Source organism: Podarcis pityusensis (genome assembly GCF_964106645.2).
Source record: "Podarcis pityusensis genome assembly, chromosome: 15".
Classification (NCBI taxonomy): domain Eukaryota; kingdom Metazoa; phylum Chordata; class Lepidosauria; order Squamata; family Lacertidae; genus Podarcis; species Podarcis pityusensis.
Genome location: NC_138040.1, coordinates 27,634,505 through 27,660,450, shown reverse-complemented (window position 1 = coordinate 27,660,450; position 25,946 = coordinate 27,634,505). Strand labels below are relative to the sequence as shown.

The 25,946-nt window shown below is 45.7% G+C and overlaps 1 protein-coding gene and 2 long non-coding RNA genes across 4 annotated transcripts in view; 2 read left to right on the top strand and 1 right to left on the bottom strand.

The window, feature by feature from the left end:
- The window catches only part of LOC308464395, a 130,261-nt gene that overhangs the window by 68,343 nt on the left and 35,972 nt on the right, over positions 1-25,946 (top strand). The window lies entirely within an intron of this gene.
- On the bottom strand, positions 132-8,592 carry RBM7 (RNA binding motif protein 7). 2 transcript variants are annotated; one of them, XM_080983693.1, is made up of 5 exons: positions 8,408-8,592; positions 4,638-4,800; positions 3,520-3,628; positions 1,609-1,702; positions 132-1,205 (listed from the first exon to the last, which is right to left on the bottom strand). In XM_080983693.1, exons 1-5 carry the CDS (start codon positions 8,501-8,503, stop codon positions 828-830), a joined length of 840 nt encoding a protein of 279 aa, XP_080839819.1. In that variant the 5' UTR covers positions 8,504-8,592; the 3' UTR covers positions 132-827. The 2 variants fall into 2 exon arrangements, with proteins under 2 accessions (XP_080839819.1, XP_080839820.1); XM_080983694.1 differs by having other exon boundaries at positions 1,609-1,699.
- On the top strand, positions 14,324-22,004 carry LOC308464677. Its single transcript, XR_013980125.1, has 2 exons — positions 14,324-15,224; positions 21,539-22,004. It is a non-coding gene; the product is annotated as an uncharacterized lncRNA (long non-coding RNA).

Genomic DNA, 25,946 nt, shown 5'->3' with positions numbered 1-25,946 from the left:
AGAAGTTCATAGATACTTACCTTCGTTTTTGCTTTGTATTAAATATCAATTGTAATGTCTAAACTTTTCCATTCAATGAGGTTTTTAAAAATTATGTCAACTATAGAAAGGGAATGGACAGAGGCATGCAATGATTTCCTGAGAGGTTTTAATCGCTTAAATTGTTGGGAAAGTCTTTTTACGATACTGTGGGCTCTCTTGCTCGTAATATAAAAATCAAAGGACTCTCAATGAAAGCAGCTGGAAAAATTAACACATCATTCAATACAAATCATCAAGTCATCCAGCAAATTTGTTTCACTCTTAATATCTGAACAGGCTGCATGTTTGCTTAATACAAGTATTTAAAAGCAACATTTATTCCAGTAGAAAAACACTGTTACCAATATTTCCTTGTGCCATTGAGCCTTCTACTCTGTGGCATTCATTTTTCCATTGGATTACTTACTACCAGAACCACCTCAGGGGCTCTCTTCCTTTCTCATTAACACTCTACAAAAATACCAATGTTCATTTTAAAATACAACCAAAGCGGCACCTTTTTTTTTCCCCCTTACAAAATTAACTACATTGATTTCTCTTTTGCTTGTTTAAAAGCGTGGCACCTTCTCTTTTTTTTCCTAAACCCTGAGAGAAAGTTAATACAATTGAAACGAAGCCACTTCTCACGAAATACATACTGCAGGTGATTTTTATAAAACGATTTTTAAAAAGCAACCTGTGCAGTTACTCGTTGCAAGCTCTCTGTAAAAAAACGATTTCTTAAAAAGGAAAGAGCCACTCCATTTCACCAAGGAAAGGTATGCAAAATCTGCTCTGAATACTTGCTAGTGGCGGGAGGGGCGCCATTTGCCATCTCGGTAGTTCTCCCTCCGGTTATCGTAATCGTGACTCCAGCCTCCATAGTGCCTGTCATCGTGACCATATTCCTCCCGAATGCCCCTGAAATGATGCTCCGAGCCATAGTCGCTGGGGCGCTGAGGTTCCCGGCTGCTATAATGCCTGCTTTCAGTAGGATACGGATGGGAGCTCACTCTGTTCTTGCGCTGGGCAGCACTTGTCTCTGAGCGCCACTGCATGGATGAGGCTGACGACTGGGTGAACGAATAACTCGGGTGGTGCCCTGGCGAAGCAAATCCAGATGGCTCCGGGTGCAAGGAGTTGTGCCTGCCACTGTACTGCGACTGCTGCCACATATTATTCATCTGGAAACAGAAAGCGCTTCTGTTAAGAAGAGGCATGGCCAATAGTCAGGGGTGATAATGATGATTTGCTCAATTCCTTACTTGCCCTTCACCATAAGGTCCCAGAGAGGCAGTGTAAAAATACAAATCAGTTAAAACTGTTTACATTAGAAAGAATAAGGCTGGTTCTAAGAACATCTCTCAGGTTGAGCCACAGTGTGCAGCTGCCAGACTGGTGAATGAGAACAGCCGCAGGGACTATATAACCCCAGATCTACATTGGCTTCCAGTACTTTTCTGAGTGGAATTCAAAGTGTTGTTATTGTTAACCACTCAGCTTTTATGTCTGAGGCATGCACCACTCCACTCATTTGCAAACCCTTTCCTGCCTATTTCCTGTTAACAGCCAACAAAGAACTCTCACCACCGCTTGTCTCTGGAGGTTATCTGGGGATGAGAAGGACCTCTGCACAGTTGGCGACTCTGTTGAGATGTTATCCACATTCCTCTCATACCTGCTAAGCGAAAACCAGAAGTCAATTTCCCAGAAGTAGTCTCAGATCATGGAATTCTGCACTAACAGTAATCCCAGTCAACAGTATTCAATTGAAGAAAGTTATACTGATGAGCAAGGGTCTGGAAACCAAGCCTTATGGAGGGCTTTGGGTATGTTTAGCCTGAAAAGAGGAGACAGCGAAGAGATAGGATAGCCATCTTCAAATATCTGAAGGGCTGTCACATGGAAGATGGAGCACACTTGTTTTCTCCTGCTCTGGAGGGTAGGAGCCAAACCAGAATCACAATTCTGTGATTCTGTGTGACTAAACATCTGGAAGAACTTTCTGATGGTTGGAGCTCTTCAACAGTGGAAAGGACTCCCTCAGAAGGTGGTAGACTCTTCTTCATTGGAGGTTTTTAAGCAGAGGTTGGATGGTCATCTGCCATGGATGTTTTAGATGAGATTCCTACATTGCAGGGGGTTGGACTAGATGACCCTCAGGGTCCCGTCCAATTCTATGATTCTACTATAGGTATTTGTGCATGGTTTTCCCAGGGGTGGGGGAAAATAGGTATCATGAAAATAACCAGGAAGCAAAGCACCAGATAAACACTGGCATTAGCAGCTTTATGATTATAGCTATATTTCTATCCTACTCATTCTCATAGACATAGACAGTTACAGCGGTGCCCCGCAAGACGAATGCCTCGCAAGACGAAAAACTCGCTAGACGAAAGGGTTTTGTGGTTTTTGAGTCGTTCCGCAAGACGAATTTCCCTATGGGCTTGCTTCGCAAGACGAAACCTCTTGCGAGTTCTTGCGAGTTTGTTTCCTTTTTCTTAAAGCCGCTAAGCCGTTAATAGCCGCTAAGCCGCTAATAGCCGTGCTTCGCAAGACGAAAAAAACCGCAAGACGAAGAGACTCGCTGAACGGATTAATTTCGTCTTGCGAGGCACCACTGTATTTGTTCTCCTAGCCTCAAAACAAGGTTGTGAAATAAGCTAGGCTGAATGACAAGAGATTGTGATTGGCTCAAGGTCACCTAGTTTGTGACTGAGTGGGAGATTTGAACCTGGGTCTCCCTAGTTGCAGCAGAACACTTCTAATCTAACCACTACATCATACAGTTTTCCTTTGATCCATCATCATAAACTGTTATTGAATATATATTTTTCTAAGCAGAGTATAACTGAGCAATCTGTTTTCAGTTCATCTTCATTTTTATAACTGACACACTTGTCAAAGCAATACAGAAACACAGATCGCAAGCCTCAGGAGGTTTCTAGTAACAGCTTCTTTAATCTACTCTGCATCTCAATTTAGAAAATTCTGAAAAGACTCACAGCTTTCCCTAATGGAAACTAATTTGCTTGTCCATCTGTTGCTTTAGAAACAAAATTCCTGATGTGCCACATCAAAGTTCTCAATACCATTTGATTTTTGTAGCTGCTCTAGAAAGAAAAGCTAATAATAGTAATATCTTCTCTCAGCGCTAGAATTCAGTTCATATTATTCCTTCCCACTTAAAGATAAATAATAAGCATAAAGGTAGAAAAGGAAGCTCAGACATAGGCTATTATATTATGCCCACTTTGGAAAGCAGTCACAGAATTTACCATATGGTAATAAATGCTAAGAACACAATCCTATACACAATTAGTCAGAAGCAAGTCCCACCAAGTTCAATGGGGTTCACTCCCTAATAAGCTGCAATTCTAAATGTACTTAATGATTTACCACAGGCTTCCTAAAACTGGTGCCCTACTCAGGGTTGTAGTCCAAAATATTTGGACGACACCAGGTTGGGGGAAGTCTGGCTTAATGTTAAGAACTTACCTGCTACTGGCAGTTGTTGTTGGCAGTTGTTGATTACTGGAGGGGCTTCCATTAGCATATCCAGGTTGAGAATAAGGTGAATTGTTATCTTGAGATGCATGACTGCTCCCTAAAGGTAAAAGGACATGTCTGAAGTGTAACTAAAACAAGTCAGTTACACTGAGAAAGGTTAAGCCAACGCAAGATGCTAACAGATTGAAAACATGGTACATTACTTAATGGGCTCTGGAGTATCACACTAGAGAACCATTAAGACATACAAACAGATTTCCAAAACAAGTGTTGCAACCTACTGGAATACCCAGTGGTGAAGATGCAATCGAGGTGCAATGCTAAGGACACTAAACTTAAGTTAATTGCAGATGAAACTCAGCTTTCCTAAAGTGAAAAGCTTTGGACACTACTTCAAACAGTCCAGATAAGCACCAAATAGTGTTTTCAATTCCTTTATTTAAAAATAAATTTTAGCAATTCCAAGGCTCCACTCTAGAACCAGCTTGAGTGCCGGGGCTCATTTCAGAAATAATCTGAATTGATAAAATAATGCTTCTAGACACGTGCAAAGTGCATTCCTCTGTGATCACAGGAGCTCAGAATACACACAGATCTGTTCTCAACTGAAAAGGGTACAGCAGATGTGTAGAATGTGTGGCCCTCCAGATATTGTTAAACTACAACTCCCATCAGCCCCAGCTAGCATAGCCAATTGTCAGTGAGGATGGGATTTGCAGTTCAGCAACATATGGAAGGCTAAAGATTATCCAAAGCTAGAGTAGGACATCCCTTCTAAAAACAGATGGTTTGTCCCTAAACAACTGAAACTCTTTTGAGAAGTGCATTTCAACATCTTTTAAAGTTCCTTTTAAAAAAGATTCTAACCGTCCAAAAACTGACAGAAAGCCCCCTTCAAATGAGTTAGCTCCTCAAGATAGCAGCAACACTATGAACACAAGAGTGGTTTACAGGCTCAGTGAAATTTTAATCTGATATATAATTCAACACAAAAAATGCACCCAGAATAAAAAGTTTTACACATCAGAATTTTAAGCATAAAAGGAATATGAACCCCCTTCAATTTTGCCTAGATGACTAGGCTGTTTTAAAGGCTTTGTGGATACCTGATCGAAACTGAATTTTGAGAGGTCTCCCAAAAAGTTTGATCCCATTAAGTAGATTCATGCCATAGGGGACAGATTCTTCATGTTTGAAATTCACAAATGCAAACTGCTTTGGTTTCCCATCCCTGTCCTTCGGAATCTTTACTTTAATGACTGGACCTGCCTGCAAACCAAAAAACAAAAGAAAACATTAAAATAAAAAAAGGAGCAACTTTCCCTTGAAGGTTATTTAGTTGCATGCACCTGCGTTCTAAGGTAAACCTGTATTTGCATTCAAGTACAGTGTAGGGTGTTACCAATTAAATGAAAGATATGCATTGTCAGGCAGGTTCTAAAACAACTTTCTTAATAGTTGGCATTTTACAAAGGACTGGAGAGTAGGACATAGTCCTAGATTCACCAGGCAGGTGAAGGTGGTTCAGACTAGGTAATGGTCAGTTTACTGCTGGTCTCTAGGCATCACTTCAGGTAGGTGCTATGAAGGTAGAAAAGTACATGCCCCCATGTGAATCCAGAGCCATCAGGTCTGGGTGGGTGTACAAGATGGTCACAGGGACACCAGCTTGGGTTCCATGATGAAAGAATTGCAGAAGAGAAATGTAAATAAAACAAAAATAAACGACTTTGGTTGGTACTCAATATTCTCCAGGGAAGAAACCAACAGTACAGTGGTACCTCGCAAGACGAATGCCTCGCAAGACGGAAAACTCGCAAGACGAAACGGTTTTCCGTTTCTGAGTTGCTTCGCAAGACGATTTTCCCTATGGGCTTGCTTCGCAAGACGGAAACGTCTTGCAAGTTTGTTTCCTTTTTCTTAAAACCGTTAATACAGTTGCGACTTGACTTCGAGGAGCAACTCATAGCACGCGGTGTGCGTCTCCGTAGGGGCAAGAACGCGTGAAGGCGGGTTCTGAGGGAGAGGGAGCTTTGTTTCTGCGAAAAATAGCAAGGCACGCACACTTCCCTCCCCACAGCTCCCAGTTAGGGAGGCCAGGCTCCGGGGCTCTTCGGACGGGGCTCCTTCCTTCTCCCCCCCCCCAGCGCCCCGGCGGTGACAAGAGCGCCTGCCCGGGCCCTCTGGCGCTCGCCCTGCGAGGGACGCCCCCTACCTGCATCTCCGCGCTTTCCAACCCCGCGACGTCGACGGCTGCGGCAAGTTTGCCTCTCGGTGTGTGTGCGCGCGAGTGTGTGTTCTCCTCGCCCCGCTCGAGTTAGTCCCGGCGCAGCGCAGGCAGGTGAGTCGCCCTTTGGCAGCTCGGAAGGCACCGGGCCAGGCAAGGTCAGCTCGGGAGCCACCGGGGACGCGCCCCCGCGCTCCTCTCCAACGGGCTGGATGCACCCCTCTCCGCTCGCGCGCTTCTGGCTGGCTGGCCGGCTGCAGCAGCAACAGGGGCAATAGGCATCCACCGTCGCCGACGCTCCCTCCCTCCCTCCTGCCCGCGGCGGGCGGCTGGCTGGCTGGCGCTCTCGCTTTCTTTCGGGCTGCTGCTGCAGAAGGGATTTTGCACCAGACAACTTTTAGGCCGGTAGGAGTTTTGACTACCGCGGCGACAGCAGCAGCAGCAGCAAGACGGCGCCGACTGTAGTGCAAAGGGTCGGAGCAAGGCGAGCTGAACTGATCCCGGGGGCTCAGGCAGCAACCTCCGCCCCACCTCCCCCCACGCCCTGCGCCCGCCTCTCCCTCCCTCCCAAGCACCCCCCTTTTTTGAGGTTTTTGAAGACTTTGGTGATTTTTGAAGCTTTTCCGAAACTTTCCCGACAGTGTGCTTTGCAAGATGAAAAAAATCGCAAGATGAAAAAAATCGTGGAACGAATTAATTTCGTCTTGCGAGGCACCACTGTAATGGATTCAGCCACATGCAGCATGGAACAGAAAGTTAACATGCACTGTGAACCTCCTTCCACTCACAAGCATGCACCCCCAAAAGCAGAGGAAAACTCATTCACCATGCTGATTTTACGTAAGCAAGGAGCACTGAAGCATTCCTTTCAAGTTAGCCTCAAAATGTCTTTCTACGGATCCATTAACTTTCTGTGAGAACATTACAATCACCCTCACCCAATAGAACTGGACATAGATATTAAGAAGAAGAGGAGGGCAGTTTTTCAGGAAGCCTACAAGCAGTGCATGAAGGCAACAACCCTCCCCCTATTTACTCCCTCACAGTTTGGCATCGAAGAGTATCCTGAGCTCTGACTCAGTTATTGGAACTAACGGTCCAGTTCTCAAGGACTTTATCTAATCATCTCTGAATGTCATTGAGTGTCTACACTTTTATGTGTGTTCTAAACTTACAGCCAATCTACTTAATCATAAGACCCCAGGTTCCAGCATTATGAAAGTGGTTGGAACTGTTTCCTAAGTCCTTTTGCCACTCCATGCCTATATCTATAAATGTCTATTGTAGCCTTTTGTTCTATACAGAGAAGTCCAGGCGTTTGAGCCTTGTAGGAAAGACGTACAAACAGCCAACTGTGTCCTTGTCAAACCTTTTCCAGCTCTACAATTTCTTCTTCTTCTAGATGGGAACAGCCAGAGAACAGTACACACCACATTCTGAATGCAACTGCACCATAAAAGACATGACAATTCTGGCTGTCTTACTTTCACAGCAAATGTGAATATAAAATGTGATGGCACAGGACGATGTGGCAATTTTGCTTACACATATGCTGAGCCTGACATCAATAGCCCTTGCATCTTGAAACAAGGGTTCCACTACCTCTTAGAATTAGGTCTAGGGTAGCTTCCCCTCAGGTCTGCTCTATGACTAACTGTTTCAAGGCAGAGTTGCTCACAATCTACACATTTTGCCTCCTGGTTGTAACCTGAAGTACCCTTAGACAGCCTAGACAAACATGACAGAGGCAACCCGTTATTACAACACATTCCCCATTTCTTTCTCCCCCTCAAGACCAACCTTGGCATTTTGCTCAGGGGATGAGACTACATCCCCAAAACTAAATTAGTTTTCAGGACTGGTACATCCAAGGTGGTGCTATAGGACGAATTTCCAGTTCATGAAACATTATGCTTCCCTTGAAATACAGAGCTAAACCACCCTCCAGCCTACCTTTCCTGTTTATGCACCTCCTGGGTTACCACTGAAGTTGCCCTCTTCTGACAACCCAGGGCGCCCAGATCAAAAACGCATTTCTGTTCATTTTGGTGCTTTTGTTGTCAATCCTGCAAGCTGCTGGTTTTGGTTGTTGTTGTTGTTTTAATGTTCTGATACTTATTTTTAAATCCTGCCGATCTCACCCATCCACCACGAAGTTCCCATTTTTCGGGCAGGGAACCAGCTAACGATCAAACCTGTTTGCCGCCAGCGTTTTACCTTTACAAGAATTCGCACCTTGCCTTGTTTTAAGAGGGAAACGGAGGGAAGGAGAGCATCCCGAGGGGGCTTTTCGCCTTGCAAGGGCTTCTGAACGAAGCCAAGCGAAACGGAAACCCGTTCAAAGGTAAAGGAAAGCGAGGCAGGCGAGACCCAAACAAAGCCAATGCCTCCCCGTCTCCCTTCCCGGATCCGATTTCGCTCGCAGCGACACCAAGGAGATGCCAGTCTTCTTTCAGGGCAGCCCGCGCTCTTCTATAGCTCCTGGGCATGTGCAGAGGGCCGGCGCATTAAAACGCAGGCAAAAGGAAACGCCCCCCTCCCCGCACATACAACAAGGCCGGCGCCCCCTGCGAGGTAGGCCGCTCTGAGCCCCGGCCCCTCTCCGCGGCCGAGTCAAGCCAGGAGGTGAGGCCCTGCCCGCCCCGTTACCTGGTGGAAGAGCTCGAAGAGCAGCTCCTCGGTGACTTTGGGGTCGAGGTTCCCCACGAAGAGGGTCCGGTCCGCCTCGGCCGCCGCCGCTCCCATCTCCTCAGCTCGCAGCCGGCTGCTGAACTGCGCAGGCGCACGCGTCCGGCCCAGCCGAAGGGAGGAGAGCCGCCCCCGCGGTCGCGGCAATTCAGGCCCGCGGGCCTCTCGAGTGCGCAGGCGCCGATCCGGACCTTGGGCGTGACAGACTGTTGGTCTCACTGCGCATGAGCGGCTCTGAACCTTCCTCCGTGCCCAGAATTGTGCCCTCGACGGCTCAACTGCGCAAGCGCAATACTCTCGGGACTGTGATTGGGTATTCCTTAATTATTGCTAATATATAACGTTCAGCATTAAATGCGAACGTGCTTCTGCAGCGTATAAAACCCACTAAAAGCCGAATACTCGCGCAGAAGGGAAAGCACAAGTCATTTCTAAGATACCTAAAAGGCGACGGCAAGCGAGAAGGGACAAATCGAGAGATTGACCGCTCTTCTTACCCCTTTTCGCTGTGAAAAGCGAAGTCTCCGCCCACTGCGAGACAAGCAGTTCCAAGGCTGCAAACCAGGAGCGCTTCGACCACAGTCTGCATTGTCCCGCTCCGTTGTTTCAAAACGTGAAAATCCGGAAATAAAAGTTGTTCAGCTTTTTTGGTGGGGGGGGGGTGGAGAGGGAAGCAAAGTTGACCTTTTTTTTTTTTTTTGCCAAATTGTACTTTTTTAGCTATTTCTTAAGGAAATTTGTCCAAAAATGCAACACTTCCTTCATACGCCTGGGTTTTCCTGGATATTTTACCTGGTTTTTGGAAATTCAACCTGGACACTATTTTTGACGGGTGAATCCCGTATGTGTTTAGGAAATTCCGGACATATGGCAGCCCTAATTGGATGTGCATGGAAATTACTTGCCTCAGTTAAGTCCACACACGTGTTTCTGTGTGAGTCCCTGATGTGACTGTAGATTCCACTTGCTACAGCAAGGACTCATTCCTCACTGTGGGCACAAAACTTGGCCATGTGGATTATCATAAGAAAGTGCCTGCCCTTAGGGCTTACGATCTAAAAAGATGAGACGCAAGGAAAAGGCACAGGGAGAGAGATGGAAATAATCAGGTACGGGTGCATGATTAAAATTAGTTATTCCGATGGACTCAGAAAAGTTCAAGGACAGAAGGAGCCAAACATTGCCAGTTTCTTAGCTGCACTGACGGAGTGGTTCAGTCTTCAGCCCTTCTCTTCCTTCCCTTCCTACAGCAGGACTCCTGCCTGGTGACCATTGGTGGCGGGAGCAGTGGATGGTTTTGCAAAACAAGAACACAGTGAATGCATAAGCGACTTAACTACTGTTCAAAAGTTTGAAACACTGTTCAGTCTGAAAACTTAAAATACAACCAAAGCTTTTATGTCTCTGCAGCTCAAAATGAAGGTTGGTGTATTTCATATCCTATATCCCCATGACTGGGGCGCTGTGTCCTTCAAGATCTGCAGTAATTTTCTCCAGTCAGAACTGTTGTGTTTGCACAGTCTTCATAAATGAGTGGTGACCCCCTAAAACAATATCAAATGGGCATGCACACACCCTCCACCCTGATAAAGTGGTACCTCAGGTTAAGAACTTAATTCGTTCTGGAGGTCCGTTCTTAACCAGAAACCGTTCTTAACCTGAGGTACCACTTTAGCTAATGGGGCCTCCCGCTGCTGTTCTCATCCTGAAGCAAAGTTCTTAACTCGAGGTACTATTTCTGGGTTAGCAGAGTCTGTAACCTGAAGCGTCTATAACCCAAGCTACCACTGTATCTGCACTGGCAAGTGTGTGTGTGTGTGAGAGAGAGAGTGTGTGTTTGCAGACCAACCACTATCACATGCAAGCACACATTTAGCATCACATTTAGCTGGGCCCTCCACCAGTGCCTACCTTCTCTCTTCGTAAAAATGCTAGTCATAGTCCCATCCCGATCGCTGACACTTCACTTCTGTCCCTGCTTCTTTCCAAGGGAGCACCCTGGTCAAGGGGGCACCCTGTAGACAGGATAACCTTGGTTGCCTCTTGTCTATTTCCAGCCTCAGCTTTCAGAGAAAGCCAGCAACTGGAATTGCTTATTCCTGGAACAGGGTAGCCTAGGAGTACAAACGTTTGTGTTTGGTTGCTTTATTACACCCGCTTTCAGCATTCTTTCCACTTTGCTCATGCAATGCATAATTTCATAAATCCTTATTATTTGGAGTGTTTTCTTCTAGTCACCATCACTACCCCCCCCAAATTCCTACAGCTCCTTCATGCTTGTGTAAGGTACCCAATCAGAGGGGTTTCCTTTGGTGATAAACAGAGCTTGTCTTGTACCGGCACCTTTTTTCTTAGAAGAAAAACACTGCAGGTAATGATAGTAAAATGTGGGTAACAATGAGAGAATGATAATCTCTCTGGTGTGCTGGGTTTCAGGATTCAATTAGTGTTTTAGATTTGAGTTTGTGTTTTTAAGAAAAAGAAAAGAAAAACCAAAGGGAAATTTATTATTATTATTATTATTATTATTATTATTATTATTATTAATGTTTCTATACCACTGTTCATCTGAGGTTCACAGGGCTGTTTGCCCAAAACATCTGGAGGGCCAAGTTTGGCCATGTCTGGCCTAGGCAACAGTCTCCTTAAGCCACTTGGAAACAGCAGAGGTGGATACTTTCCATCCCAGTGCGACACCCCCAAACAAAACAAGCAGAGCTTCTGATTTCCTGAATACCACTGTTCTGTCTAGGTAGAAGCAGAGAGCCCTGAGGACATCCAAGGTGTGCCTGGCCTTAGCCAAGCTGCTAGGAGGCAGTAAAAGGAGCAGAACCTGGAAGGAAGAAGCTTTTAATTAAAGACACACTATCCCCAAGAAACTTCAGCACCTGTACACACTTGAGAGGCTGGTGCTGCAATTGCGTTTCATTGCCAGCTGGTGGTGACGGAGAACAAGCAATAAATCATCTTTTGAAAAGGCCCAAGGAGACAGAAGGAAAACAGGTGGCTCCATCTGCCTCCCCTGACATTCCTCTCCCAGCAGAAAACAAATTAAATCACTAGTGAGCGAGGGCAGAGGAAGCTGGACGGCAGCAGCTGTCAAGCAATAAAAAGCCAAGTCTCTACCTAAAAGGCAAGATGCAGGAGTGTTGGGAGAGAGGCCCTAGGAAACTTGCGGGTAGAAGGGAATAGATGTTGGGAGAAGAACACGACAGGGAAGCTAGGAAGAAGACTGGTTTGGGTCTGATCAGCCAGAGAAGAATGTGCTTAATTCTGGGGGTAACCCCCAGTGAGGAGCGACTAAGGAAATACAGTGGTACCTCGGGTTACATACTCTTCAGGTTACAGACTCCGCTAACCCAGAAATATTACCTCGGGTTAAGAACTTTGCTTCAGGATGAGAACAGAAATTGTGCAGTGGCGGTGCAGCGGCAGCAGGAGGCCCCATTAGCTAAAGTGGTGCTTCAGGTTAAGAACAGTTTCAGGTTAAGAACAGACCTCCAGAACAAATTACCGTATTTTTTGCACCATAACACTCACTTTTTTCCTCCTAGAAAGTAAGGGGAAATGTCTGTGCGTGTTATGGAGGAAATGCCTACGGGTGGCATGCCTACGGATTTTCCTCCTCTAAAAACTACGTGCGTGTTATGGTCGGGTGCGTGTTATAGAGCGAAAAATACGGTAAGTACTTAACCCGAGGTACCACTGTATGCTGTGTGGGAAGGTGAAGGGAGACAATGCAGTCTAGAGAATTAGACAGGAGTATAGGAAGGAAGGCCCATGGACTGCAAGAAGATCAAACCTAGCCATTTTTAAGGAAATCAACCCTGAGTGCTCACTGGAAGGACAGATCCTGAAGCTGAGGCTCCAAGACTTTGGCCATCTCATGAGAAGAGAAGACTCCCTGGAAAAGACCCTGATGTTGGGAAAGATGGAGGGCACAAGGAGAAGGGGATGACAGGGGACGAGATGGTTGGACAGTGTTCTCGAAGCTACCAGCATGAGTTTGACCAAACTGCGGGAGGCAGTGGAAGACAGGAGTGCCTGGCGTGCTCTGGTCCATGGGGTCACGAAGAGTCAGACACGACTAAACGACTAAACAACAACAACATAGGAAGGAAAGCCCCACACGTTGGAAATAAAAATAGAAAAGGGTTCCTGTGATGAAAAGCGGATTTCCAAGCCCCATTGGTAAGCAACCCACTTGGCAGTCTCAGAGGCCAAGTGGGTCGCTTACCAATGGGGTAAAAGAATCTTTCCTGTTTCAGAGAAAAGGAGCAGCACTATCTTGCATGAGCAGCTGTGATGCGGCCGTGTAAAAGACCACAGCAGTGTTTGGTTGTGAACGGAAGACGGGCCTCTTAAAGACACTGGAAGTCATAATGCTGACACTGAAGATCAGATGTACATTACAGGTCCCCCAAATCAGGTATGCAACCACACACTAGAAGGGCAGGAGTGGAACAAATGTGGGTCGCAGCTAGCCTGTGGGAGGCTTTCATCCACATCGCAGTGCCAGCTCTTCGAACAAGACCTTCTCCCACAGCAAGTCCTACTCCACAGTGCTTGTTCACACATTGCACTGAAGATTGGTACAAGCTGTCTCTACACATGTGCAACTGTTTCTTTGAGTGTGCACTTGTTGCTTTGCATAGCTCAACTATTGTGGACACTCGGGTTGTGAACGTGGTCCGTGTGGGAGGCATGTTCGCAACCCACAGCTCCCGCAACCCGCAGCACCGCATCTGCACACTCACGGGTTGCGATTCGGTGCTTCTGCGCATGCACAAAGCGCAATTTAGTGCTTCTGTGCATGCGCAAGCACCGAAACCCGGAAGTAACCCGTTCCGGTACTTCGGGGTTTTGGCTCGTCTGTAACCCGAAAACACGCAACATGAAGCGTCTGTAACCCAAGGTATGACTGTATTATGTACCAGACTGTACACTCATTGAACCTTACGTGTGAATAACTGGACAAGTGTACAGTCCAACTGTTGTGTACACAGATTGTGGGTAAAGGACCCCGAAGAAGATCACAATGAAAGCCAAATGAGACAAGCAACTGCTCTCACAGTCAGTAGACCCCAAGTACAGCAAAACAAAACAGATGGTCGGTAGATCTGTTGAAGCCTAGTAGATCTGCGGAAGCCGGTACAAGAAGGGAGATCCCCTTGGCCGCGCAGCTGTTTAAAATGGATAATCCATGCCCCCTGGTTGACCGGATTGGCCGGCTGGGGGCCATGACGTGGAGTTTCGCCAGCCCCCGCTGTGTGTGGAGGCCACATGGCCTGACCGCAACACCGCCCCACCAGAGGGTGGAACAGCTTTCCCATTCCAACAACAGTTTGTACATTTTTTAAAACAATAGTTTCTCATTATTTCCCCACAAATCCTTTTCAAACCTTGACAGTTCTTTACTGAAACCCACTCCTTTGACCAACCTAAACCATTTAGTAGGTGGTATTGTAACTAATCTGTTAATAAATGTCTTATATCCTCAATTTTTTTCACCTTCAATTGGTTTCCTACTTCGGTTAATAGCTCTTTGTAAGTTGCCCATTCACCTTCCTTTTTTAAAAAAACTGATATTGCTTCTAATGGTGATAACCACCATGGAGTTCTACCTTCTAAAGATTTTTAGATTTTTCCCATATAGCATAAATTGATTTTCTTACAACATGGTTCAGGAATCCCTTATGTACTTTGATTTTTCCATACCAAAGATATGCATGCCATCCAAACCACCCTCTTCCTGGCCAGTTGAGAAAACAAAGTCCAGAGTGTGGCCTGCCACATATGTTGGTCCAATGACACGTTGGGACAGCTGCATGGTCGTCATGGCAGCCATGAAGTCCTGAGCCAGTCCTGAGCCCAGCAGCTTGGGAGTCCTCAACACTGCCTCCAAGACCAGCTCTGTCAGTTCAGGCAGGGAGACTGCTGGGCAGTGAGGTGGGCAGTAAACCAGAGGAATCTCTCATCTGTTCTGATTGTCCAGAGCCAGGAATACACACTCTAGATTCCCCACACAACTGGAAAGAGATCCTGGAGAGAGAGAGATAGAATCTCTGTAGACTACAGCAACTCCCCGTCCCTGATCCTCCAGTCTGCCCTGATGCTGCCCTGAGTACCCAGGTGGGCACAGATGGGGGTGAGATCATGGATTTTGGAGGTCTTATTCAGAGCTGACCTGGCATTCAGCAACGGCAGCCACAGACCTGAGGGCTGGCTGGTAGGATAACCACAATTCCCCAGGTTGGAGGAATTGTCGACCAAATACTCAGAAGGATAAATTCCCCAGGATTTTGGGGGAACCTGATGTAAATTAAACCAAGCGAAACTCTCTGGGATGCCAGTTCAGAAGGGTTCTGCTTTCCCAGCCCATGGGTTGGCCTCAGCTTACTGCCAGCACCCTCCCAGTCACCCCTCCCTGCTCTCTTCCTCCCCAGAAATAACTGTGTTCATTGTGCAATTTTGATTTCCTTGCTTTTTAAAGAGCTGTTTCTAAGTCCTGCACTGGTCTCTGAGCTTGGGAGCATCAGACGGGTGTTCATTCCCAGTGGCTACTCCCCCAGCGTGGGATAAGACTGAAGTCAAGCTTTTGCTGGCATCAGTGTTTTTGGTCAAAGCCCAGCAGCAGAGAGAGCTCTTCAAGACAAGATCACCTCTGAAGATGGAAGCATCCCAGAGAAATGTTAATTCGTACCTTGCCCTTTCTATCTTCAACCTGCTGTGTTGCTGTCTGCCACTTGGAATCGCAGCTCTCGTCTTCTCTCTCCAGGTAAGTCTACTTTGGGGTTCTTTGCCTCACTCTGCATAAGAGAATGCTGAACATCCAGCTCTTAAAAACATCCATCGGGCAGAGGAGGGATGTTTGCATTTATATGTGCACATGTGTGAATGTTTAGTACGCTTGTGCGTACTTTATGCACAGTGTCTTCCTCCACTAAAAATTCCAACAATTTCCTCAACATGAAACGTTTGATCACAGATTTCTAACTGCCCTGGAGAATGGATTTGTAAAAGGGCTTTGCGTTTTTGCATGTGGGGTGGTTTGTGTCTGGATGTTGTGGAGGGCTTTTGGTGTTGGCAGGCATGAAAATATTCGTCAAAGACGCAAGCAGCATAGTACATTGCTTTGCAAATTAAAGACATTCATGAATTTTGGAATTGCTAGTAGATTTTATCTGTGCTCCCCCCTTTTTTTAAATTCTCTGCAAAAGTTTGGTGCAGGGTTGGAAGATGCCAATATTGGCTGTTGGGAACAACACACATTTCTATTAGCAGCTTTCAGTACCATCAACCATGGTATCCTTCTGGACCACGCTGGTGGGATGGGACTTGGAGGCATTCTTCTATGGTGGTTCTGTTCCTTCCTGGAGGAGTGAACCCAGAAAGTGTGGGGGGGGGGGGCTCCTGTTTGACACCTTGGACATTGGCTGTGGGGTCCCTCAGGGTTCTGTTCTGTTCCCTATACTATTTATCAACTGCATGAAACTACTGGGAGAGGTTGTCCAGAGCTTCAGGGTTGGGTGTCATCAATATGCTGATGACACCCAGCTCTATTTCTCCTCCCCACCTGAATCCACAGAAGCTGCCTTGCTTCTAAACTGGTGTTTGTCATCAGTGGTGGACTAGATGTGAGTGAGCAAATGGAAACTTAATCCATACAAGATAGAGCTGCTCTTGGTCAGTCAGAAGGCAGAACAGGGAAGAGGGATTCAGCCTGTGCTGGTTGAGGTAACACTCCCCCTGACACCGAGAAGAGATATGTTAGTCATCTTCAGGCATCTAAAGGGCTGTCACATGGAAGAGGGAACAAGCTTGTTTTCTCCTGCTCTGGAGGGTAGACTCGAACTCATGGCTTCACGTCACAAGAATGGAGATTCCAACTAAACATCAGGAATAACTTTCTGATGGCAAGAGCTGTTTGGCAGTGGAACAGACTCCCACGAGAGGTGGTGAACTCTCCTTCCTTGGATGTTTTTAAGCAGAGGTTGGGTCGCCAGCTGCCACGAATACTTTAGTTGAGATTCCTGCACTGCAGGGGGTCAGACTAGATGACTTCCAGGGTCCCTTCCAATACTACAGTTCCAGCATTCTATGATTCTAAAACACAGCTTTGCAGTTTGGAAAAAGATGGATCGATCTATAATCAAATTATAAATGTTTAATGCTTTGCCCTAAGCCACTGGCCAGGGGTGGGGTGCGGCGTGTTTCTTAAACCCCACAGATGCATGGGCCATGAGAGCATCTGGAGAAAAGATTGACTCTGGCAGGGTTTGAAAAACAAAAGCACTCTCCCTGCCCACATGCCAAACACACACACTGTTCTTGGCTTACGGAGCTGTCTGGTGTGTCTGCTGCAAATGAGAGAATCGGAACCAGGAGAAAGAGTTTAGAAAATGCCACTTGGGCAGAATCCGTGACCAGGGAGAAGAGTCGGTGGAAGAAGATTGGAAGAAATTTAAAGATTATTTACAGAAACATTGCAAAATCAACGAATGTTAGAGTGATGTTGGATTGAAGTTAAGTGGCTTCTAGCTGAACAGGTTTTAAAGCTATAAACATATCAAGATTAAGGATTAGGACCAAAAAGACTAAGAGAAATGGAAAAATTGGTTCAATTAATGTTATAATATATTATGATTTAGGACTGGAATTAAAAAGGAGGGAAAGAAATTGCTGGGATTACAAATTGAATTGGAATACAAAAGAGGGAGGTATGAGGAAGTCCGGGAAACAAGTAAATTTAAAAGAGGTTATGAAAGGATGGAACTATTTTAAACTGTTTTTTCCCTTTTTATTTCTTCTTTTTTTACTTTCTCCTATTTTGTACTTTGTATTTTGTATGGTGTATTTTTCTTTGTTTTTGTTAAAATTTTCTTGTTTATCAATGTGATTTTATTCTTTCTGAAACTTTAATAAATATTAATTTTTAAAAAAAATACAAAATGCCACTTGGGAATCCATTTTGCAAATTTCTGGAGACTGGAGGGCTGGAAGCGATTTCACAATGCAATTAAAAGATGCACAAAACAATTGCGTGCATAAAAACAGTTGAAACAACTGCACCCATCAGGAACAGTTTCAAATTCAATACAGATGCTAACTATTTCATTAGGAAGGGGGGGGGGAAATCACTCCAGCTTAACAGATGCTTGCCTTTCGTAGTCCTGGTGGCTTAGAAAAGAGAACCTCTGCATATCCCTAGGACTAGCCTCTCCCTAAGGCTGCGGGCAGCCTGTGATCTGTCAGGTAGTGTTGGGCTTTGCCACCTGGCCTCACTGGGAAGGGCTGCAACTCACTGGTAGAGCAATGGCATTGCTTGTCATGGATCTTGGGTTCAAATCCCAGGCAGCATCTCTGGGAAGGGCTGGGGAAGACTCCTGTTGAAACCATGGAGCACTGTTAGCTAGTCAGTCTCAACCAGCCTTGGTGCCCTCCTGGTGTTTTGGACTACAACTCCATCAGTCCAGTGCCCAAGAGAGGCTGGAGGGTACCAGGCTGGTGAAGACTGCTGTGTAGTTGGTGATACTGAGTTGGATGGCTCAATCGACTCTATGCAAGGCCGCTTTGCAAGCTCCGCTTCTGCTTTCTATTAACAACGATCAAATGTGGTCATAAATAGAGAGCCAGTGTGGTGTAGCTGTTAAGGAGTGTCAGACTAGGACTGGGAGACTAGGGTTCGAATCCCCACTCTTCCATGAAGAGTGACTCTCTGGGTGACCTTGAGCAAGTCACTCACTCTCAACCTAACCATAGCTGTCAACGTTTCCCGTTTTTAAAGGGAAATTCCCTTATTCTGAATAGCATTCCTTGCAAGAAAAAGGGAAAAGTTGACAGCTATAAGCCTAACCTACCTCACAGGGTTGCTGTGGGGATTAATTGAGGAGTGGGCAAACTATGTACACCAGCTTACTAATAAGAATAATAAATATAAAAGCTTTTCACACAGCTCCAAAATGGCTTAACAGCGTATGGTTCTTTTAAACAAAGTGGATGGATGAGGGAGAGCGTCGGAAAGGGAGACAACTATGCTTTTCCAAAAATTTAGGCGAGGTTTTTCTCCCACACGGACTGTGTGCTCCCAAGGCAGATCCGACAGCCCCAACATTCTTGGCTGAGGAGCTCTGCCAAATACTCCCTTTGCTGCAAATGACCCCAAGGAGGAGGACAAACAACTTAAAGCTGTAAGGAACATTGCTAGATCCACCCATACAATCAAATCAGGACAGATAAAGTAAATCAGCGGCAAAACATTGCATACCCTCCCACATTCAACAGATGAAAACAGAGCTGTTCCAGTCCACATCAGTATCACTGCTAATTAGCTGTATTTACTGATAAGAGTTCCCTTTTCCCCTCAGGCATCCTTAAAGGCAATACATAAATACAAATATTTTGGTGTTTAAAATACTGCTGTTTTGCGTGTTTCCTCTAATAGCTTTTGTACTGACCAGAAGGGACGCAGGTGGCGCTGTGGGTAAAACCTCAGTGCCTAGGACTTGCCGATCGTACGGTCGGCAGTTCGAATCCCCGCGGCAGGGTGAGCTTCCGTCGTTCGGTCCCAGCTCCTGCCCACCTAGCAGTTCGAAAGCACTCTTAAGTGCAAGTAGATAAATAGGGACCACTTTATAGCGGGAAGGTAAACGGCGTTTCCGTGTGCTGCGCTGGTGCTGGCTCGCCAGCTGCAGCTTCGTCACGCTGGCCACGTGACCTGGAAGTGTCTTCGGACGGCTCACAGCCTCTAGAGCAAGATGAGCATGCAACCCTAGAGTCGGACACGACTGGCCCGTACGGGCAGGGGTACCTTTACCTTTACTGACCAGAAGGAAATGCTCAAAGCAGTGATACTGATAGAATGTCCCTGTTTTTATCTTGGGAATGTTGGAGGGCATAACATTGTGTTTTCCAGGGATGCTTCTCGAAATCCAGGGGGCACTGAAGAGCTGCAACTTGTTTTGCCTTTGCCACAGGGTGCCTTTGGATCTGGTCTTTCTCCAAGACCTGGCCTTAAATTCTAGTCTGCCCCAGAACTCTGGGCCCACAGGTCTCCCATTGTGCTTGGGACATCAGTTGGGTGGAGAACATCACAACCATCATCAAACCTTTTATTGGCATCACATCCAAACATCCAAAACAAATCAATACAGAATTACCACTTCCCCAGTGGCACAAAACATTTGCTAAAAGAAAGGCGCGGAACAGTCTATCGTCACATCTCTAGGTCTCCAGGGAGATAAGACGTCTGCAGTGTATTTCAAGGACAAAAAACCAAATAGAGATATTTAGCCACTAACTTGGTGAGCTCCTGATCATTCCCCAGTAATATAAAATGTATGACCTCCAACTCTGGTTTCCATTTGGGGATGCAGAGTTGATCTAGAAATTGCTGATGGAGATCAACATATAGTTTACAATTAAGAACCATATGTGTAAGGGTTTCCACCAGGTGGTCTTCACATGGGCAAGTTCTTTCTCCTTCCACCCTGCCTGAGAACCTTCCCCAAAGGAGGTTTGATGGATTTGGAACATCACAATGGATCAGGATACTGGAAAGAGACGATCCCAGGTCTCGTCTCCAGCTCCACCAAGTTTACACCCATTCCAGAAGCAGTGGTGGTAAGAGTGTTATAAAAAAAGGAGGAGATCTTAAGGAAGGAAGAGCATTTGGACAAGTTGGGAGCTGGCAGATAACCTTCCCCTCCAGGCTTCCCTTCTTGCTGTTTTCCAATGCCCTCAGCAGAATTATTTTGCAGGGGTTGCGGCTCTCATCTCGCTTTATTGGCCGAGGGAGCCGGCGTACAGCTTCCAGGTCATGTGGCCAGCATGACTAAGCCACTTCTGGCGAACCAGAGCAGTGCATGGAAACACTGTTTATCTTCCCACCACAGCGGTACCTATTTATCTACTTGCATTTTGACGTGCTTTTGAATTGCTAGGTTAGCAGAAGCTGCGACAAAGCAACGGGAGATCACCCCGTTGCGGAGATTCGAACCGCCGACCTTCTGATCGGCAAGCCCTAGGCTCTGTGGTTTAACCCACAGCACCACCCGCATCCCATTCACTTTTCTTAGGGTTACCCTATTTCAAAAAAGGGAAAATCTGGACATGGGAACTTCTGACGTGGGCCGCCATACCCCTGGGTTTTCCCAGACATTTTTTTACCAATTTTCAGAAATTCCATCCGGACGCTATTTCCAATGGACAAATCCCAGATATGTCTGGGAAATCCCACACCTAACTTGTTCCTTAGAAGTATACCTTTCCTTTACGCTGCACTTCTGCACTGTTGGGTGAGCTAGAGTTAAGGAGAGAAGTATAGACTCCCACAATACACCAAATAAAAATAAGCCTCTTTGTTTAGCTGGGATATTTCCTAGCAAGGGTGCCAGCCCTTTTGACCCCCCGCCTATATTTTTGGCTTAAGGCCCAGGCCCCCCAAGACAGAAGGCACGGAGGCAAAACATGGAGACAACTGTGGCAGGGCTTCAGTGGCCACTTTCTTCCCCTCCTCCTCCTGCCATGGAGGAGGGGGTCGAAGCAGCCTCTCGCTAGTGGCACTGCCAACATAAGGAAAAGGAGGAGCTGCCGGCCACTGAAGCCGTGTTTGCCTCCACCCCCAGCTCCTCCCGACGTCCTGACATCATGCGTACAACATTGCAGAGGGCCTTCTTGATAGTGGCACCCACCCTGTGTAACGCCCTCCCATCAGATGGCAAGGAAATAAACAACTCTTCGACTTTTAGAAGACATCTGAAGGCATCCCTGTTTAGGGAAGTTTTTAATGTTTGATGTTTTATTACTTTATTATCATTATTATTAATATTCTGTTGGGAGCTGCCCAGAGTGGCTGGGAAAACCCAGCCAGATGGGCGGGGTATTAATAATAATAATAATTCCTCCCCGAATCGCCCTCGCAAGCTGGCACCTCTGCTTCCTAGAGCTGATAACCGGATGTTATTACAGAGGTGGATTTAGGGGAGCATGACCGGTGGCAAGAATCATCATCATCATCATCATTTTATTTGTATGCCATCTTTCCACAGTTAAAACAATGCTCAAGGCATTAATTTCTCTCTCCTTCCCCAGGCGAGAAACGCCAGCAATGAAGGAAACATCAATCAAGCCGCAAGCTCTTCCCGCACGGCCCGCATCCTGAATATCATTGGGATTGTCATTGGAGCAATTATGTTCGTGATTATTATAGTGATTGTTGCTGTCGGTTCGAAAAATAAACCCTAAGAGGAGATGTCCCTCACGCTTCCTCTCAGAGAGTGCTCCTGTGATGGCCCTTGGGAGTGGATGCAGCGTATTCTTACAAGGGCGTCCTGATCCAAGTAGTCACGATCCACCAGCAAAATTGTCAGTTCAAAGAGACAATGCTACAAAGCCGCAGTTTTTCTGAAGTGGGAGGGCTCTTTTGTACTATCTCTGATTAATTGCTTTGCTTTCTTTTTTTTGGGGGGGGGGGAACCCACCCTACTCAATCATGCTTTGCATGCTTCAAGAGCATGGTGACACGTAACCCAATAAAACAAATGAATGAACAGATGAATCTTGCTGCGTGTTATCCTTTCCTTCCCTAGCAACCAGAACTGGAGGAAAGTTGGTTTGTTCGGTTTATTTAGATAGTGATGGCCGTCAGCGTGCTTCAGTTTCACATCAGTCAAACGGTCCAGGCGGTAGCTGCATCAATGCAGCGAGCGCATCAATATAATTATTCATTTCTTGTTTATACCACATTATATTTTTAAGGAAAAAAATCTCAAAGCAGTTTACAACACATTAAAAGATCAAAGGCTACATTAATTAACAGGAAACTAAAATATTATCTTAAAGGTAAAATGTTGCAAAGGAGGTCAACTACAGAATGCACATTTAACATAGCAAAGTTAACAAACAAAATTCAAAAGAAAACATTGCCAAAGGATGTCAAGTATAAAATGTGCATTTAAAACAGCATAGTTAGCAAGAGATTAAAATACAGTGGTACCTTGGGTTACATACGCTTCAGGTTACATACGCTTCAGGTTACAGACTCTGCTAACCCAGAAATAGTACCTCGGGTTAAGAACTTTGCTTCAGGATGAGAACAGAAATCATGCAGTGGCAGCGCGACAGCAGCGGGAGGCCCCATAAGCTAATGTGGTGCTTCAGGTTAAGAACAGTTTCAGGTTAAGAACGGACCTCTGGAACGAATTAAGTACTTAACCCGAGGTACCACTGTATTCTCAGTAGGGAGTATAGGTGCTGCCTATACTAAATTATCCAGTTCTTACAAATATGGAACAGGCATCATGTGGCTTCAACCAATCAAAGTGGCCAAATTGTCACGTGTGGGGCTCGGCGATCCTGCCAGCAAGCTGGTATACTAATAGTATAGAGCTTAGTATACTAATAGTAACTCCTTGTACTTGACCGGGCAGCAAATCCGCCATCAGTAGGAAATCACAATTAAATTGAAGCTGCAGCAAAACGGCAGGATAAATATTTAGCAGGGTGGCTCAACCCTGGTTGGGTTTTTTGTTTTGTTTTTTTTTTAACTGAAAATTGCTGCAGAAATGTAAAGAATTTAATTTAAGGCAAAAAATTAGAAACTGAGAGAAAACAAAATTTGACAGAATTGTCCGTGCTAAGGATTTCAGTTAGTTAGTGGGCTTTAAACAAACAAATTATTTGCTGTTTCTTACGACAATCACAACTTTACCTCTCTATTACCAAGATCAGTGTTTTTTTGGTGTGTTTTTTAAAAAAGAAAAATAGGTTAGCTTAAAAAATTAGAAATATTCATGGAAGGTGTGCCTTTCAATTAGTATTAACCAATATAAATACAGTGGTACCTCGGGTTACATACGCTTCAGGTTACATACGCTTCAGGTTACAGACTCCGCTAACCCAGAAATAGTACCTCGGGTTAAGAACTTTGCTTCAGGATGAGAACAGAAATCGTGCTCCGGCAGCAGCAGGAGGCCCCATTAGTTAAAGTGGTGCTTCAGGTTAAGAACAGTTTCAGGTTAAGAATGGACCTCCGGAACAAATTAAGTACTTAACCCGAGGTACCACTGTAAATGGAACACCCATGCCTAGAGGCTGTGTATCACAGAGTACCAGATAACTGGAGGAATAGCGGAGCGGTTCGGCCAAAGTGTTTTGCTCATGCGTTATTCTCAGAAGCATCTCAATGGACACTGTTTGGAAGCTGAATACCAGACTAGACAGACCTACTACAGCATAGCTCTGGATCAAACATTATTCACAAATGACCACTTGATGGGAGCACCAGGAAATGCTCCCCCCCCATTCATGTGTCCATTTGCACATGACAAAAACATGAATCTGTGACCACACATGTTCAGAAGGCAAGCGTGTAGAAGGGGGCAATGAGAGAGATAACTCCAGCTGGTTCTCAGTCACAGTCTCACTTGCTGAGCACACAGACAGATCATTGTCTTGAGGATGAGGGACTCTGGTTCTAAACAATGTTTTCCTGTTTCAGATAGTATATTGCGGCTTTTAGCTAAATGCCTTCCAGATGTTGTCAGGCTCCATCTCCCAATGGCCAGTTGTCAGAGGTGATGTGAGCTGTGATCCAACAATATCTGGGGTCATGCCAGTTCCACAGCCCTGGGGATGAGGGTTGGGGAATCTGTTGAACTCAGATTCCAAAGTGGGCTCATTTGATGCAATCTGGTCAGATCAAGCCCCTGGATTGGATCCTGAGTTTACTTCAGAATCCACAGTCTGGTGGATTCCTTGACAGAGTGACCCAAGGACTGCATCGCTGCAGGAAGTTACATTCTTGCCCTTGCAAACCCAGTAACGGACATTGCAGCTTTGGAGTCTGTGAAAGAAACAAAAGAGGAGACTGCAATGTCAAGGAAACCAAGAAAGACAGAAGCCCAAGTCCTGCTTTGAGGGCTTGAAGAGGAGAACAGAGAGCATAGTTCCTGACTGTATGGTCATTTCTAAGCACACACGCACACACCTATGGAAATTGCTGAATGCACAAAGAAGTATACATTTCTTACAAGAGTGTCACAAAACTTTTGATTCCTGAGGATGCTAAAGCTATCCAATATCCAATACCTAGGGGCTGGTGAAACTGGCCTCGCCAGGGGTGCAAACTCAGGTGTGTATGCAAAAATCACCCAGAAAGCTGTCTCCAGTTATTTGTGCAAGGCCATGAGTTTACACGAGAGTTGGGAGCTGAGCAGTAGAAGAAATGTCAAGGTGGTATGAAGGAAGACCGCTTGAGACTATGGAGTCTATGACATATATATGTGTGTGGATCTGCACCACGAAGAGATCAAACGTCCCGTCCTTCTTGCACCATGGCACAAAGGCGTGCAGGTTTTTTTCACCCTTCCTCCTCGCCTTGCCCTCACTCTGGAGGCTTTGAAGTAGTTGGGTCTCACAAAATGTAGTAATTTCTAATGTGGCTATTGCAGTAAAGTGATTTTTTTCAGGGTGATGTCTATACAGCTCCTTGCCAAGGGCGCAAGGAACTCTAAGGTGCGTTCAACTGAACATGGCCAGAGTCCACCTGAAATATACTCCGAGTCGAGTGTGGATTTCATGCTCTTTATTCAGCTCATAGTAGTGAGGAATGGAAGTTCCCCCGAAACGTCTGCTTTATATACATTATTTACACAATGGGCCCCATGTTATTGGCTAATTCTGGGATTCTCCTGTAGGCTAATCAGGTTGCGGATTCACTTCCACCTGGAGTTGGATTGGGTGGCTCCTGCAGACCAATCAGACTGCCGCATTCTGAATCCTATTGTTCTAGGACCACTCAGACTGCCGCATTCTGAATCCTATTGTTCTAGGACCAATCAGACTGCCGCATTCTGAATCCTATTGTTCTAGGACCAATCAGACTGCCGCATTCTGAATCCTATTGTTCTAGGACCACTCAGACTGCCGCATTCTGAATCCTATTGTTCTAGGACCAATCAGACTGCCGCATTCTGAATCCTATTGTTCTAGGACCAATCAGACTGCCGCATTCTGAATCCTATTGTTCTAGGACCAATCAGACTGCTGCATTTTGAATCCTATTCAACTCAGTACATAACACCCTCTTTAGACTTTCATGCTCAGCACACAAAGGTCAGAAGCATGGGGGATGTCAGGGGAAAGGGGCATGGTGGGCGATGTTGGCCATCTGCTGGGGGTATTTATTTGTGAATAAATGCAAAAGGCCAAGAAGTATCCAGTGGCCTTCATTCCTAAAACCATGCTAAGGATTTCAATTAGCGAGTGGGCGATAAGCCAACAAATTACTTTCTGGCTCTTTTGGCAATCAAATCCTTACCAGGATTGGTGTTTCAAGTTTCAAACAACAGGTGAGCTTATAAAAATGAGAAGCATTCACGTAAGATGCGCCTTTCAATTAATATTAGCCACGATAAATAAATGGAACTCCCAAGTTCAGAGGTAGACTATCTTAAGAGTACCAGAAGCACTATTTTATTTATTTCATAAAACATAAACA